General features: G+C 32.7%; 1 protein-coding gene across 1 annotated transcript in view; it reads left to right on the forward strand.

Annotated features, from left to right (window-relative positions):
• LOC107451606 (uncharacterized) overlaps positions 1-16,058 on the forward strand; it is a 69,399-nt gene that overhangs the window by 19,002 nt on the left and 34,339 nt on the right. Inside the window, exons 11-18 of the mRNA XM_087150045.1 lie at positions 3,165-3,226; positions 4,164-4,276; positions 7,301-7,404; positions 10,061-10,102; positions 10,180-10,307; positions 11,829-11,899; positions 13,479-13,543; positions 15,018-15,165. Coding sequence (XP_087006171.1) covers positions 3,165-3,226; positions 4,164-4,276; positions 7,301-7,404; positions 10,061-10,102; positions 10,180-10,307; positions 11,829-11,899; positions 13,479-13,543; positions 15,018-15,165 — 733 coding nt within the window. The remainder of the gene's footprint in view (positions 1-3,164; positions 3,227-4,163; positions 4,277-7,300; positions 7,405-10,060; positions 10,103-10,179; positions 10,308-11,828; positions 11,900-13,478; positions 13,544-15,017; positions 15,166-16,058) is intronic.

A 16,058-nucleotide genomic window follows, 5' to 3' on the forward strand; every position in this document is an offset into this window, starting at 1 on the left:
CAACAAAATATTAATTGTTTGAAATCATTTTATTTATTTTGCGCAACTAGTTTTTTATTCCTTATCCTTTTGACTCAAAAGGTTGATTCCGGTGTCCCATTTATGTATATATTAATGCTTCAATTGCTAGCAAAAATAGATTTTGAAATTTTTTAGTTATAATAAACAGTCTAATACAGCGGTACCCAATTTGTTGGATTTTGTTGAGAGCAAATCAGACTGAAAGTCACGTAGAACAAACTGAAAACTTAACTTTTATTTACATCAAAAGGAATATAAAAACAAGAAAGATGTTGCCAGCACAGGAAACTCAAACTATCTAAGTAATCTCGAACTCAAACCTCAACATCCTCCCCACCCTGGTCGACCTCGAGGGGGATGACCAGAGCTACCGGACGGGTTATATTGTGACCATTAACTCTCAGCTCACAGGATCTTATTTTTCCATCTCGTCCTTCATGCAAGTTCACCACTCTAGCTTTCTTCCACATGTGACGTGGTCGGACATCTTCTTGTAGAAGTACAATATCGCCAATTCGGATGTTAATGATATTGTCCTGATTACGAACTTGATGAAATGACCGCAAATGAAGCAAATATTCCTTGGACCATTTTTTCCAAAAGCAGTCGAGTAAGTCCTGCTGCTGCTTGTAGGTTTTTCTTAGCTTTGTGTTGTTATTTGGGCTGGATGGAATGGCCGTTAGTTTTCGTCCTGTCAAGAAATGGCTTGGTGTTAAGGCTGTGGAACTGTCATCTTTTCCATTTTCGTATACCAATGGTCGGCTGTTCAGAGCGGCTTCTATTCCAATAAGGGCCGTGGACAGACCTTCCTCGTCAAGAAGTGCTCGTCCGAGTACCTTTCGTAGACATCGCTTGACAACGCCTATTAGGCGTTCCCACCAGCCTTGAGAGTAAATTAGACTGAAAGTCACGTAGAACAAACAGAAAACTTAACTTTTATTTACATCAAAAGGAATATAAAAACAAGAAAGATGTTGCCAGCACAGGAAACTCAAACTATCTAAGTAATCTCGAACTCAAACCTCAACACAATTGGTGTTCCACGGAAACCTACGACTCCGTGGAAGAGTTAAAGGGTTACGAGAGTTAGAAATTTTTATAACCAGTGAAAAGTTTCGAAACCTCAGGTTATATTTAGATCTAACTTATAAGTCGTAATTTATTTAATGTTTCAGTTGCCTTTATGAAATTATCTCAAGCAAAATGCCAAAGAAATAGAAATGGGATTTTTTAAAAGAAAATATAATATTTCTAATAACAATATATTGAACTTATAATGAAAAGAACAAGCATTTATAAAATATTGCAGTAGTATTTCCCACCACGCTTTTCGACTCAAAACAAAGTAACTAATATCTTTAGTAAAGAAATAAGTTTCTTCAGTAACCATTTTCCACGCAGTTCCTTTAAGTTTTCATTTCAAAGTAGACCATAAATTGTCTTATTTAATTCCTTTTCAGCTTACCAAAAACTAATTCATAACTAGGACTGCAAATTCGATTGCGGACATAAAACAAAACTTAAGATTATTATTCATGAAACAATTAAAATCCTCATGCATCTAATTAAATATTTAATAGTCTCTTATAGCCTATAACTTTTACAATTATCTTAATAAACTTTATTTATAAAGGAGGGATTCCGTCGAAAGTGGGTTGATTATTCAGGGTTCCATAGCCGGAAAAATTGGGAGTCACTGGTCTAATAGTTACCAACAAAAAAAAGCTGTTAGATTATCGGGATTATATTTCTACTTAAATATAGATGGTTAATTGAATGTAAACAATAATAACAAAATTCCTAAAACCGGAAAAAATTTAGAAAACTTCCGGTGTATCCCTCCGCCTGTGTTATGCTTACGATGCAATGTGTTTGCAGGCTTAATACTCTAGAAAGTTTTATTATTGTAATTTGTATTTTAATTTAGACGTAATTTTACCATTCATAAAAATTTTCTGTAATTTATAAATTCTGACAGGTCGTGAGCCTAAAAAAAATTTCACAAAATTAATATCACAGCATAAACAAAGTGTAAGGTTAGCCATGTTTTGAGTAATATCCCTTATTTGGCTATATTTGTGTAAAATAGCAGCGTTAGTTATTTTTTGGGTAGCATCATAGCAAGCTTGCGGAGTCTTACGAATTCATTTGTTACTTGTTTCGTTGAAAGTTAGATTGAAAACACGTGTCGTATTGAAAACACTGCAAATATAGTAATATTTGATGGTGCGGTTTTTCAATATTAGGCGTAAAAATCAGTCGAGGGGAGTAACTCGGAAGTCTTACGAAAAATTTTAACCCCTAGATCCATCTGCGCTTAGCTTTACAAGGTCAACCATATATAAAATTTAAAAAAAATCGTTTAATTTTTTTCATTCATATTCAAAAATGTATTAATAGTTTATATAGTAAATTAAAGACATTTCAATTATGAATAGTTGTTTCTTTTAGATCTAAACAGTTTCAAATTTGGGAAATTAATGTTTGGAAGTGAGTCATGTTTGGAATTTTAACATAGGAGAAAACACCGGTGTTTTCTACTGTATTTCATAACCGAAATTATTAGATGTATTACTTTTCATTTATTTTGACCTAAGTTAATACAAAGTAATGAAAAAAAGCAAGAAAAATATGTTTCATAAAAATTCTGTGTCAAAGGCAATATGCAAAAAGAAAAATTAACATTAAGGGGTCAAAACTGTGGACCGTTGTTTTTTTTTTGGACCAACTATTACTGCCATATTTTCCAAATTGCAGCTATCCCCTATATTAAGGGGGCCAGAAATCAGAATCCGTAAAGAAAAAGGCAAAGAAAAAAGTACGTAAAGGAAAAGGTACATTTTTGTGCCTGATTTCGCAACTTCAAATATAGTCAGCTCTAATTAATTTGCATATTTGAGGTCTATTCCCAGAACCATTAAGTTTAATTATAAGCGTAAAGATCGGATCATTAGGTCAAAAGTTATTCAGGCTAATCCATTATTTTATTTTATTTTTTGCGCACTCTACATTTGAAAATCGAACACATCACATATTACCTCACCAAGCCCTACTAAGGGATTCAATAAAACTCTAAAACTAAACAAAGTTATTTTGCTCATACTGAATTATGAATAATTAAATTTTATTAATTTTTTTTCCAGATCACCTTCAAAGAAAATAGAATGTAGTTGTCATAATGCGAAGAAAATTCAAGTCCCAAGAGGTAATATCTTTCCTTTTTTCTTCGGGAAGATTCAGGACAACGATTACAAACTTGGAGTGAGGGAATTATAAGGGTTGAGATTTGAAAAGCAACCCATAACTGCAAGAACACAGGAGGTCCCTCCCCATTCTGAACTGGCTGTTATCGCTCATTTCAAACACTATTTTTAATAAATCTAAATTATCTTACCTTTCGCTATTTTAATTTAAATCTTTAAACTGCGATGAAATTGCTCTTCCTGAGTCTATTTAAATACAATTTTCAACAATGAATCCCAGAAAACATGAAATTAGACGATAGTAAGATGATTTAGTTAATTCAATCAAATGTTACAAATGCGCATGAATAGCCAATATATAACGAGAAGGTGCCATATAAGTTTATGGGTTGCTTCGCAAATCTTGATCTATCTTACCTTCAAGTTTGTTAACAATATTCTAAATCATTCTGCCAGTAGACGGCAAAGGAAAAAGCGCTTATAACAAATTAATTTAAATTCTAGCTTGTTTTCGAAAGGAGAAAAATATGTGCGACGCTCAAGATATAATTAACAGTTTCAACATAGGTATTCACAAGTAAAGATAGCCAGGATGAAGCTATGCGATCTTGACAATCCCTACTTAAGAGCGAAGGTTTCCTTATTACTCATTCTAGTAGTCTGAAGGAACAAACATAAACTGCGCAGTGGGGCTAAATAATAAGGTTTGTCACAACGAGAAAATATCAACTAAAAGATCAGATTTCATGCGAATGCCTTTCCTCTTTTAGGAGGTGCTGGAGGAGCACTGACCGCACAAACTCTGAACTAACATGATATGTTTAAATCATTTGCTTATTATTTTTCATACCATATAAAGAATATGGTTATTTTATTTTACAATACATCTTAATTTCTTTGATTGAAATGTACGCTGAAATTGCTTAAATTTCATTTCAGAAATTCCGAATGTAGTGTCATTTAAAGAAGATATTTGCCAGCTACCTGAGGTGACGGGTGGTAAAGGTTCATCGTTGGGGAAACTCACTTATTTGAGTGAAAATTTTGGAAATGTAAGAAGAAATCAATTTTATTACATATTAAGGTTATTAATCACCGCCCTTAATCTACATTTTTGAAATCATTTTCTGAAATGAAAACATAGTATCGGAGATGATGAATTTTATGGTGTAAAAATAGTCTTAAAATAAAAAATAATATGTAAGGGAGAGAACAAAAAATGAAATCCTTATCAAAACCTGACGAATTATTTTCGAAGTTAACTATATCAAAGATGGAGGTAAGATAAACCTAATATATTAGTTAGAGGTTAAAAGGTTTCCTGAAAAGTTCTATTGGACTAAGTAATTCTAATGCAACACACTGTTGAAATGTGGCCAATATTAGCGCATTCGAACGACCTCCGTAAAAACAATCTAGTAAGGTAAAAAGAAAAAAAATTTAACAAAATGGTGGCTTTTACATGCTTCTCGCCATTATGAGACCATTTTCTAATTTTTTACAAAATATAATATTTTTTCCGCTTTTTACCTTCTGCGTATAGCTGTTTGCCTATAAACTATATTTAATGCGCAGCTCCAAAGTGTATTATTTATGTCTATTTTTAAATACCATCACAACCTTAGTTGTTTTTTTTCGGTTTGCATCCAAAAAATAAACTTTTTTGTTTATTTTAATTCTTTCTTTGTGGTGATTGGCCTCACATTATTCTTAACAGTTTGATAAAAAATTTTAATTTTATCTTCCGTAATACAGTGTGCCTACTGAATACTATATTTATATTTTCAACTTTCGAACAGTTTCAGCTAGATTTATAAAAATGGTGTCTTGATAGTGTAAAGCGGCTATGCACTAAAAGATAAAAGCGCTAACTGCTGTCGTAGATATGAAACTACTAAAATAGCGTACCTATCTGAAACAACAGAACGAGTTAGAAATGAAAAGTGATATACAAAATAGCAGAGCATGATTAATTTAATACAAAATGATAATTTTCACTTCGTTAATAACAAAAGTAGCAACTACACTGTATTTATAGTAAATATTGCTCAATTACAATGTACGAGCCAGGGGATAAAGTGCTCACCTTAGTGACCTGGGTTCGAATCTCAACAATATCTGGTAGATATGAATCGCACATCCTGCTCGCACTGACCGCAGTGATGACGTAAAATATCCTCAGTGATGGACGGATCATGGGTCAGTCCCATTGCCGTCCAGCTAACTGTGGGAGGTTTTCGCGGTTTTCCTTTCCGTAAAACGCAAATGCGGGTTAGTTTCATCCAATTGGTCTGCAACTATTCAGCTTATTCTAACTCTGGAGGGGTAATACAATTAAAAACACGTAATTTTAGTCTTAGACAATACATTTTAAGTGAAGCAACATACTTAGCTCTTTGCTGTTCAAAGAATAGTGGATCCTGAATGTTTAAAAGCAATTAGTTTTACATTTCTAGTGATTTGTAACATTTGTTGAATTAGTGTTGTCAGACTGGCTACAATTAAAGATGCCAATTTGCTCCGGGCAGCGGATTAATATTTTCGAGTGATAGTCTTTTAATATATGTTTCTTGGTTTAGTAAATTCGAGTTATATTGTTTTTACTCACCATTACTTCTAAATAATTCCAAAACTCGTGCTTATTTTCTTACGTCACTTTGCTACAGAGCTGCCAACTTGCTCCGCTTTGGAAAAAAATTATTTTCTAGAGATAACGAATTTTAAGTAATTTTTAGTTTAGTATTTTTCATTTAATTTTCCCTCAGTACTTATCAAAAATTCAAAGTATCATATGAAATCCAACTTTATGGCAGTTATCTCGAGGTGACACTTTTAAAGTGTAGGCGAAATAATTCTTATTTAACAAGTTTTACTATATAATTCGGTTCCAATTTATTAAAATTTTTGCAGAAAGCGGAGCAGTTGACAACCCTGTTGTTACAGGCAGGCCGTGTTGACCCTTGTAAAATGTTGGCAATATTAACAGAGAATTTACAAAGTTTAGTTCATAAAGCTCTACCTTTTTTTAAAAATATTTTAGCAAATATTTTTTTAACGGCAGGCACTGAACTTTCGTTCTTCACCTAGGAAGATGCCGGAGGTGTTACTCATTTAACGTTACCCAGTGGGCACCTGTGAACCTAAGTCACGGAGGCGAGCAACATTACCCACGCCACAGACCCGTTTATAGGGTGGGCCACATTCACACATCACATAATAGAGAACACACACAGAGAGAAACATCCATGCCCTGAGCGGGATTCGAACCCGCAACCATTGGCTTCACAGTCAGGCACGCTGACCGCTCGGCCACCTGGCCGGCATCTTATCGAATATAGAGCAGTTGGCATCTCCGCTACACTACACCGGAGAGGTTAAGCACTGTCGAAAGGGTTTTAATTTTTTCATTAATTATGATTGGTTTTTCATTATTCATTTTTGGTCTCTCTCTAAAGTTTATGTAGAAGAGAATACTAAAATATTCTATGTTATGTACTTAAACTTCAAGACAGACTGCGTTCCGCATTTGGCTGATCTTAAAGACACGGTTCCCAATAGAACACCGAAGTCACACATTACTGGCTGCAGCCAGTAAGCGGGTGGGTGACCACTTTGATAAGCCTGCTTAGGGACCGAGGGTGTGAGATATACTCGCTAAACTGTTCTACCGTAAAGTGCTCGACTTCGTGAGCAGGTTGTCGGGCTACCAAAATAGGGAACCTTCCGCAGAAGATCAAAATTGCTATGGCATGTCTTCGGATCATCCTCAGGGATGTTTCCTAGACCGTCGCCAATAACCCATTGTGCAGCTCTAGTGCAACGTAAATGAACAACAACCTCCTTAAAGAGCGAAGGTCTTCTTACTGCTCATTCTAGTAGTTCGAAGGAATGAACATAAACCTACCTCAAAACTGACTGGAGTCATTAGAATTTACTGTCACGAAATGTCTTAGAGATAATAAATTTTAAAATCGGGTACTCTTTTTATTGCATGACCTCTTAAAACTGATGATGAATTGGATGGAAAAAAAAATTTTATTCATATTATGTTCATATTTTGATCAATGTTATTTTAGTTCACCGTACCCGATGGTGTTGTTGTAACAACAGCAGCGTATTCCAGTTTTGTGACTAAACCCATATTGAACGAAATACGGATACTTGAACAAATCTCATATAAGTAAGTTATTCTCTTGTTTTTTTTAACCTATATAATACTCTAAGTAGAAACAAAAAACCTATGCTTACAAAAAGAACATTTTTCACTCTGAATTACAGTGCACTCCCGATTATCCGGGATAATCACCGGGACAGGTCGAACGGACAATCGTGAAACACGGATAATCCGAAAACTCCTTTTATTACAGAAAAAATCAATATCAGTACAAAAAATATAAAAATTACTCACATTTGCATGCTGTAAAACATCAGACTAGGAATTTTCCTTTTAAAAAAAGGTGTAATGCGTCTTCGCCTTTTACCACATATTTTACGAACCGCAGTAATGTCACCGTAATCAAATCCTCCCATATAATCTAATAAAGTTTCCACAGAGCAGCAGTATGAGAAATTGTATTTCCCTCATTTACTACATCTTCTGCATCAGTTACCATCATCACTATTTGATTTAACAACACAACGATGCCTTCATCTGTCAAACACTGGAAACCAATCTTCTAAATTTCCTTCATCAAGAATTTCGAAACCTTAGATTCTTTTTGCTTGTTCGAAAATACTGTTATCATATTTTTCTTGAACATCTGAAGAAGATTGTTCATCAAGCGGTATGATCTCTCTCCAAGATCGTGATAACATAGACGATTTTACCCTTGACCATGCTGCTGATATTCCATACACTGTAATCCAATAACGAATATTGCTTCTAGAAATTTTGTAGTGTCATAACTTCATGAATCAAAGTTTTTTAATTTTGAAAATGTTTCTCTTTATATTTTTTGTGACTCCGGAATGAGCACGGATAATCCGCAAACCGGATAAACCGCTCACGGATAATCGAGAGTGTATCGGAGTATATGGAGGTATATGGAGAGAAACCTATGGTGAGTTTTCGGTAATGAAAGTCCTTAGGATATATTTTTCGAATCCTTGGCAAAATTCCTCGTCCGGACGAAAAGGTATACACAGTGCTCAAAGTAAAAAACGAACCAGAATTAACTTTTGGTCTAATGATCAAATCTTCATGTTCTATGACTCAATCTTAATGGTTTGAGGGGGTGATCTCAACTATGCAAATTAATTAGTGCAGACAATATCTTAAGTTACTAAATCAGACACAAAAATGTTTTTTTTTAAATAAACATAACTTTTTTTCTAATTTCTGATCCTCAAATTATGTATTGTAGCCGCAATCTGGGAAATATGGTCGTAATAGTTTAGTCAAGAGAGCGGTTCAAAGTTTAGACACCTTAATGTTAATTTTATTTTTTGCATAATTCATCATGTCTTGAAAACTTGTTAAGCAAATTGAAAATTTTTTACATTTAATTATATCATTTGTTTCGGCAAAAATAATTCTATGCAAAATGTAATTTTTATTTAATATTTATTATTTTTCATTACTGTATTTAATCAAAGTCGAAAAATTTTTGAATTGTAATGTATATACAATTTTTACATCCTTTTAAAGATTGCAATTTTAAATGATGAAATACAAAATTAGAGCGATATCGGTTGCATAGTTCCAGATAATTGAAATTTGATTTCTTAGACACTATTTGACCACTTTCGCTTAAATTTTGTGTTTAACCATGTAAAAATTCTATTATTTAAAACAATGTAAAAAATTGTGTTTCTGAGAATTCAAAATTTTTTCGTCCATTTTTAAATAAAATAATAAAAAATAAATATTTATTAAAAGTTATATTTTGCATGGAATTTACTTTGGATAAATAAATTTTTTACTTGTGCGCAAAAAATTTTAAATTCGTTTAGAAAGCTCTCGAGATATCAAGAAATTAAATGTTTCAAAACAAAAGTTGACACAAATGTATTCAACGCTTTATCTTAATGGAAAACGCCTTGCCTGTATATGAATAGTATTCAAATCAAATGTTATTCAAATCAAATCTTTTCTAATCAAATGCTGTTATGGTACATTTGAATAAATATATTACAAAACTCAGTCAATGGTTTAAGTTGCCAATATAATTTGTTGATGGTTCAACTTCCTATTCTATGTGAATTTTGTCAGGTATAATATTTAACACCTAAACAAAGATTAATTTGCTTGTAAACTTTGCTGGTTATTAAACAATTATTATTATTCAATGTGAATATTATCATATATTATGTACAATGCTTTTGTAATATTGTCCATAAAATATTTGCACTCTGTACGTTTCAGTACCGTTGTATTTTATTCAAAGGACATTATTGCATCACTTACGCAGTGAAGGGATAATAGCTTCAGGGTATCATACCTGCCAACTCTTCCGGATTTTCCGGAAGATTTTATTTTCATATTTAAAGTGGTAGTAAATATACACTATTTTTTCTTTTATAAATTTAATTTTTAAATGATTTTGATCACCACTATTCTTACAAAAATTAAGCACATATATCAATAAGCGTTACTATCATGATTGTCAACTTAAGTTTTCTCAAATACAACGTATTTGTTTGCTTAAAATTGAAGTTTTAATTCCAGTTTTATACCACTGGGAAATATTATAATGGAAAGGATTAAAAGTTGGCAGGTATAGGGTAGTCAGGATTCTTACAAATTTTAAAAAGTGGGAACGAAAATTACATAATTATCGAATATAATAAATATATTCGTCCTAAATGTTAACTTTTTTTTTTTTTTTTTTTTTTAGAAAAAATAGCAAACCTGAAGAAGTAATGGAAGCGTGTAAGAGGTAATTCAAGTTAATATTACTTTACAGTTAAATTATCTTTACAAAGTACTTCCATCTTTATGTATAATCATTTGCAGGGTCCAAACGCTGGTTATCAACAACAACTTTCCAATTTTGCTTCATTGCGTCATTGAAGAAGAGCTTAAGAACCATTTTAAAGAAAAACTTCATTCACAAAAGTTTGCTATCCGGTCCTCAGCAACAGGTAATCGAAATTTTATTTCTCATTCGTAAATGATTACTTATTTTATTTTTATAACCATCCTTGAACAGTCGACCCAATTTTGTATTTAAGACTACTGATGTTCAACTTCTAAGCATCGCAATTTTGAACCCAATCCAGAAGACAAGAGCACTCCGGTATCAATCATTGGGATAAATTTTCCTTCGTGGAGGACGTTTTGATGGAACTGACCCACATTTGCGTTACATGGGGAAAAACCCCACGAAAGCCTCCCACAGTTAGCCTGGTGACAAGAGGACTCTCTCTCATGATCCGTCTACCACTAAGAATATTTTAAGTCAGCACTGTGGGAGACGGAATTGTCGTCAGTGAGAGACGGGTTCGGAATTCGAATCAACCAGACAGTGCTTGGATTTGAACCCGGTTCACCTCAAAGGGGACGAGTACTCTATCCCCTAAGCCTCAACGGCTCCGTAAATGAGAATTATTAAGCATGTTTTGCAATTTTCAAGTTCAAGCTTGCTTTCGTATGTCTGTTAAGGTAGAGGGGTGCGTTTTTTCTTGTTTTCCAGTGGCGCCATCTATGGCCAAGAATTCGACTTCTGCCACACCCATTACGTAACGCCCGTTTATAGGGCGGATTCATTCATACAACCATGCATTCATCCACAGATCGTAATTTTGACCTATATCAGAGAACGATCAATCTCCAATTCAGTAACCCCAGAGGTGTTGATTTGTTATGGGAACATGGAGGACTTTGCAACTCGACAGATTTAACGTGCATCAGTCACCATTTTACTACATGGGTAGTCTTCGGCCGGTGGGGTTCGAACCCACGAACTCTCGGGCATGGGCCCAGTGCCCTGCCGATCAGGCTATCCCGGCCCTTTCAATAAAAGTGAATGTGTGAATTCAGAGTTATGTCTTATAATTTTCAGGTGGTGAATACAAAGTAATATCTTAATTATAATTTTTATAGTGATAAGTTTACACAAGAATTCATTTTGTAAGCAAGCATCAAGCGCTGATCGTTTATGTTCTAAATATAATATCTTTATAGCACTCAATCATATGATACGTCTTTAAATGCATGTCCGTCCTTTTAATGATATTAAAGCATTCTATGTCTCACCGGTTATAATTCGAAAATTGTACTTACTAGAACAATTTTCAAGTGAAGTAAGGTTAACAGTATGAATACAGAACTATGTCATATAATTTTTCAAATGGTGATTATAGAGTAATATCTTATAATTTCCAAGTGAAATAATTATAAGTGCGTGTATACAGAGATCTGTCTTGTAATTTTCAAGTGGTTACATTCGTATTTTTTAACCATTGTAATAAGTGTTAAAAGAGTAATTTCGAGATACATCGTTTAGATACTTCAAAATACAAACTTTGCATCGTTTTTCTCCAAAATCTTAGATAATATATAAATGTGTCTAGCTTTTTTTAATTATTTCAAATAATGAAAATTATTGTTGTTATTATTATTGTTGTTGTTGCTGTTAATGTTATTATTATATATTTTTGTAGGTGAGGATACTGAGCAAATGTCTGCTGCCGGACAAATGGAAACATTTTTAGGAATATCAGGAATTGATGAGGTATGTTTCTTTTATAAATACTATAAATTTTTATGTACTACAGATTTTACTAAAAAATTTTAAACAGATATTTCAATCAAATTAATCAAAAATACATCTTAAATAAAGAGGAAAGTTTTTTTTTCCTCCTAGTTAAATAAAACATTTGAAACGATGTTAAGGCTTACGTTTTTTTGGACACTGTTAATTGCGGGTGCTAAGAGTTAATTTTTTATTTAAAATAAAAATTGTAACAGATTTCTTGGATTTTTTTACTTATTACAAAGAGATAAACAAATATTGTAATTATACTGCGATTAAGGTCAAAATTGTTTTTAAAAAATGTTTAATAAATTATTGCCAATCGTTATTTTAGAGAGTCTATTTGGTTGTCCGGAATTGGTTTGATCCTAATTTCGCAACCTCCCAAATTTAGGTAATACTCATCTAGCAGATATCAGACTTCTATCTAAGCAATAAGTTTCTAAACCTTTGTGATTAGGAAAATTTAAAGATCCATTTCCAAAAACAAAAAACATATTTTATCGTATAAATTTTACTACCACCCGAATATCTTTGGCAAACCTTTGTAAGTTCCACCTATCGAAAATAGGCACGAACTTTCCGAACGACCCGATAAATTCATGATAATCAACTATATACGATTAAATTAGTGATCTTTCACGATGAAATTAGCCTGCTTAACATAATCCTTATTCATAGCAGCTATAAGCTATGGATTGTCCGTAGTATTTCATTTTTATAATTAAAGTGGTAATGCATCTTATAAATATCTTTTTAATTCTTGGATTCATGTAGTGTATATTTAATTTTGTATAATTTTGTCTACCATTAAATGCAAATTAATTCATCTTATATATAAAAGCAAGTTATAGCGAGTCATAGCATATTTTAATCTCGCATCTCCGAAGTAACCAATCCAATTAAATGCTATATATGCAAAGATAACAGAACTTTCATTTCATTTGTGTTAGCCTCTCTGATCGCCTGGGGAAAAGAGTATTTTTTTTCCTAATAGTTTTCCTGTCTCTTCAAAAGTGTTGGAACCAAAATTTGATTTTGAATTCTCGGAACGAATTAGTTCTTCACGATCATTTTGTATCTTCACTTATTCATTATCCTCAATTTAAACTCTCCGAGAGCATATTGGAACTGCAAAATTCTGTACTTGGATTTCCCGGAAAACTGCAAATTCTGCATTGAATTAGTTTAAAGTTTCTTCATGAACATCATGTACTTTCACTCTTCCATCATCATCAACAACTCAACTCACCACTTTCAACCGAACTCGTCCTTACAGCACAGAGGATAAAAGCGTAGAGCAAAGATCTTCTTATTCTCCAAGTCAAGTCATAGCAATTGTGAAAATTTATTTTTATCTATAATTATTTATATTTATATCTATTGTATTTAAATTAGTCTTTCACTACCATTTGTGGAAGTTCTTCCAGGAGGAAATTAAACTTTGGCAGAAATAAATTTAAAAAATGGAAATAGAGTATCCAGCTTTTATATTTTTGAAAAAAATGCACTCGAATCCTTTAGTAGTTCATTCGTTAATACTAATTCCATTTTCTAGATTCTGCTCGCTGTAAAAAAATGTTGGGCATCACAGTTCAGTTTTGTTGCCACTGAATATAAAAGGTAAGAAAACACGTTTTTTTTTAAATAAATAATTTTAAAAAATAAAAACAAATTTAATAAAAAAATTTTTATTTGTTTGATTAAAGTTTTATTTAAAAAACAAAATAGAAATAATTTTTAACAGTATAAAAAGTGTGAACTCAGTGTCATATCAGTCAAATAAAAAATGAATAATCCTTAACCACTTCGGGAAGTCATAAATGCATTCGTGCAGAATTAAAATGGGAAAAAAAGCGGTTATAAATGGCTAACAGGACAGACATATTTTTGTTTTCACTTTAATTCTAGACTGTTTTACTGGTTACTCAGTACCAGCCTTGATGGTCTCTCACTGATTCATTGAACCTGACATGTCGCAAAGAGACATGGCTCGGCATATAGTCGAGTACCATGAGAGCCACTTCCATATGAACTCGTCTTTCAAGCTGTTTGGGAGTCTTCCTATCAAATATCGTCGAACAATCGTCTGCTCCCTCAAAAGAAAAGGGGCCCCCCTGGCAAAGCAGTATAGCGTTGAGGTAGCAGGTTTGAATCCCTCTGTTACGCTGGACGTATCTTCGTACTATCATCTATATCGTGCTACCTGTCTTTCTACTTGAAATAAGGCTTATAAGCCTTATTGATCACACAAGCCTACAAATGCATGTTGTACCAATAAGACAATCAAATGAAAAAAACTCAAAATGGCACTTAACTTTTTTTTTTGGAAATTATGCAACGAAACGAAAACGTACGACCAATAGGAAATGCCTAGGTACTCGCAATTCATTTGGATTTAATGTATTACAAGACTCCATCAACGATAAGTTACGAAATTTGGTAAGAAATTTTAGTGCATGTGCAAAGTTATGATTGATTTAGTTTCCTACAAAATATTATAACACTTTAGAATAAAATCTCAATTTTCACCTAATCAACACTCCCCGCATCCATGCTTATTCACGCTGCCTTCTACACCATTGTTTGAAATCCTCGGTATTAGTATTTTAAGTGCAAATAAGAAGGTTAAAAATTTTCCTGTCATGATCACTTGGTCCGCCCAAACAAATTGACAACTTCTGAGTTCCACATAATCGTCCGTTTGCGTGAATTCGCCACTTTGCGGTTCATTGGCAGAGAAGGCGGAATATGGTAGGTAGAACTAAATATATGGTAAACATTTTTAATATTTCTATTTATCTAAGAAGAAAAAGAAAGGAAAAAAAACATGGATTAAATATGAAACTTATATCTTGATACAAACGTAATTTAGCACAACTGCCAATTATTACTCACTTAAGCCTGCCAACTAATACGGGTAAATATGATTGTATCCTAATCTTGATAAGAAATTGAAAACTTGTAATTAATTGAAAGGCTTGGATAGAATTTCCCTAAAACTAGAGAAAAACTTTTTTGTAAAAAGTAAAAGTTGGTAGGCATGCGGTTACATTTTGCTCAAGTGTGATATTCAGTCCATTCTTTCTTGATGCAGGCGTTATGGACAGTGCTATAATTCACCCATGGCAGTAGTTATCCAAGAAATGATACCTTGTGAAGTTGCTGGTGTGTTATTTACTTGTGATCCTTTAAATGGTAATCCAACTTTGATGTCAGTGACTGCAAACTATGGACTTGGAGAGGTAATTTTATTTTAGAAATGTGTTTTTCAAATATTGCTCACAAAAAAAGATGCCAAGATCACAAAATATTTGACATAGATGTTTTCTTATTGCCAACTGATAGTTCCAAAATGTTTTAACCAATTAAAACGCAATTAATTAAAAAACAATTTTAATGCTTCAATATTTTTCTACAGTCCGATTAAGCTGTACCACATTAGTTTCTCTATCTCTCAACCAAACTTTATTTCACTCCTTTTATTATGAGTTTATTCATGGTGATTATGGTGGTTTTAGCACTAATATAAGATAAACACATAATCAATCCCAGTATTAAATTTAGGTTCGAAGTACCTAGCCCAGGGGACTTCTTTATTTCTTTTTTTAAGAATTTAATGCCCATTATGGCCTATTTATATCAATGCATAAAGGGTGCTCTGCAATCACCATCCTTGATATATGATATTTTTAAATCCATATTTTTAAAAAAAATGAATGAAACTATACACATTTGAAATTACAAATTGATATTTAAGCGTGGAAAAAACAAACGCCACTGTCAAAATCTAATAATGAATCACAAACCAATTAAGACCTATTTCGTGGCAGGAGAAATTAAAAAATGAGTTAAAAAGTAATTAATCGAAACAGGCAATCAAATCGGAGCAAATCGAATTTTTTATTAACCCGTCTCACCTCTCTCAGTAGTGGTTACTTACATTTTGATTGCGTTTATGTTAATTTCCCGATTGAATATTAATATACGTCAACTAATGTGTAAACTCTCTTCAGGTGTTATTAAAGTTCACCATTACCCTTTTAGAATCGGTATAAATATATCCAATTCTACCAAAGTGCAAGAGTTAGAATTTAAAAACTTTTACTTCATCATCTTTTTGTTGCTCTATAGATAT

This window comes from Parasteatoda tepidariorum, chromosome 8, assembly GCF_982258835.1.
Source record: "Parasteatoda tepidariorum strain Cologne lab strain chromosome 8, Ptep-v5.0, whole genome shotgun sequence".
NCBI classification, from domain to species: domain Eukaryota; kingdom Metazoa; phylum Arthropoda; class Arachnida; order Araneae; family Theridiidae; genus Parasteatoda; species Parasteatoda tepidariorum.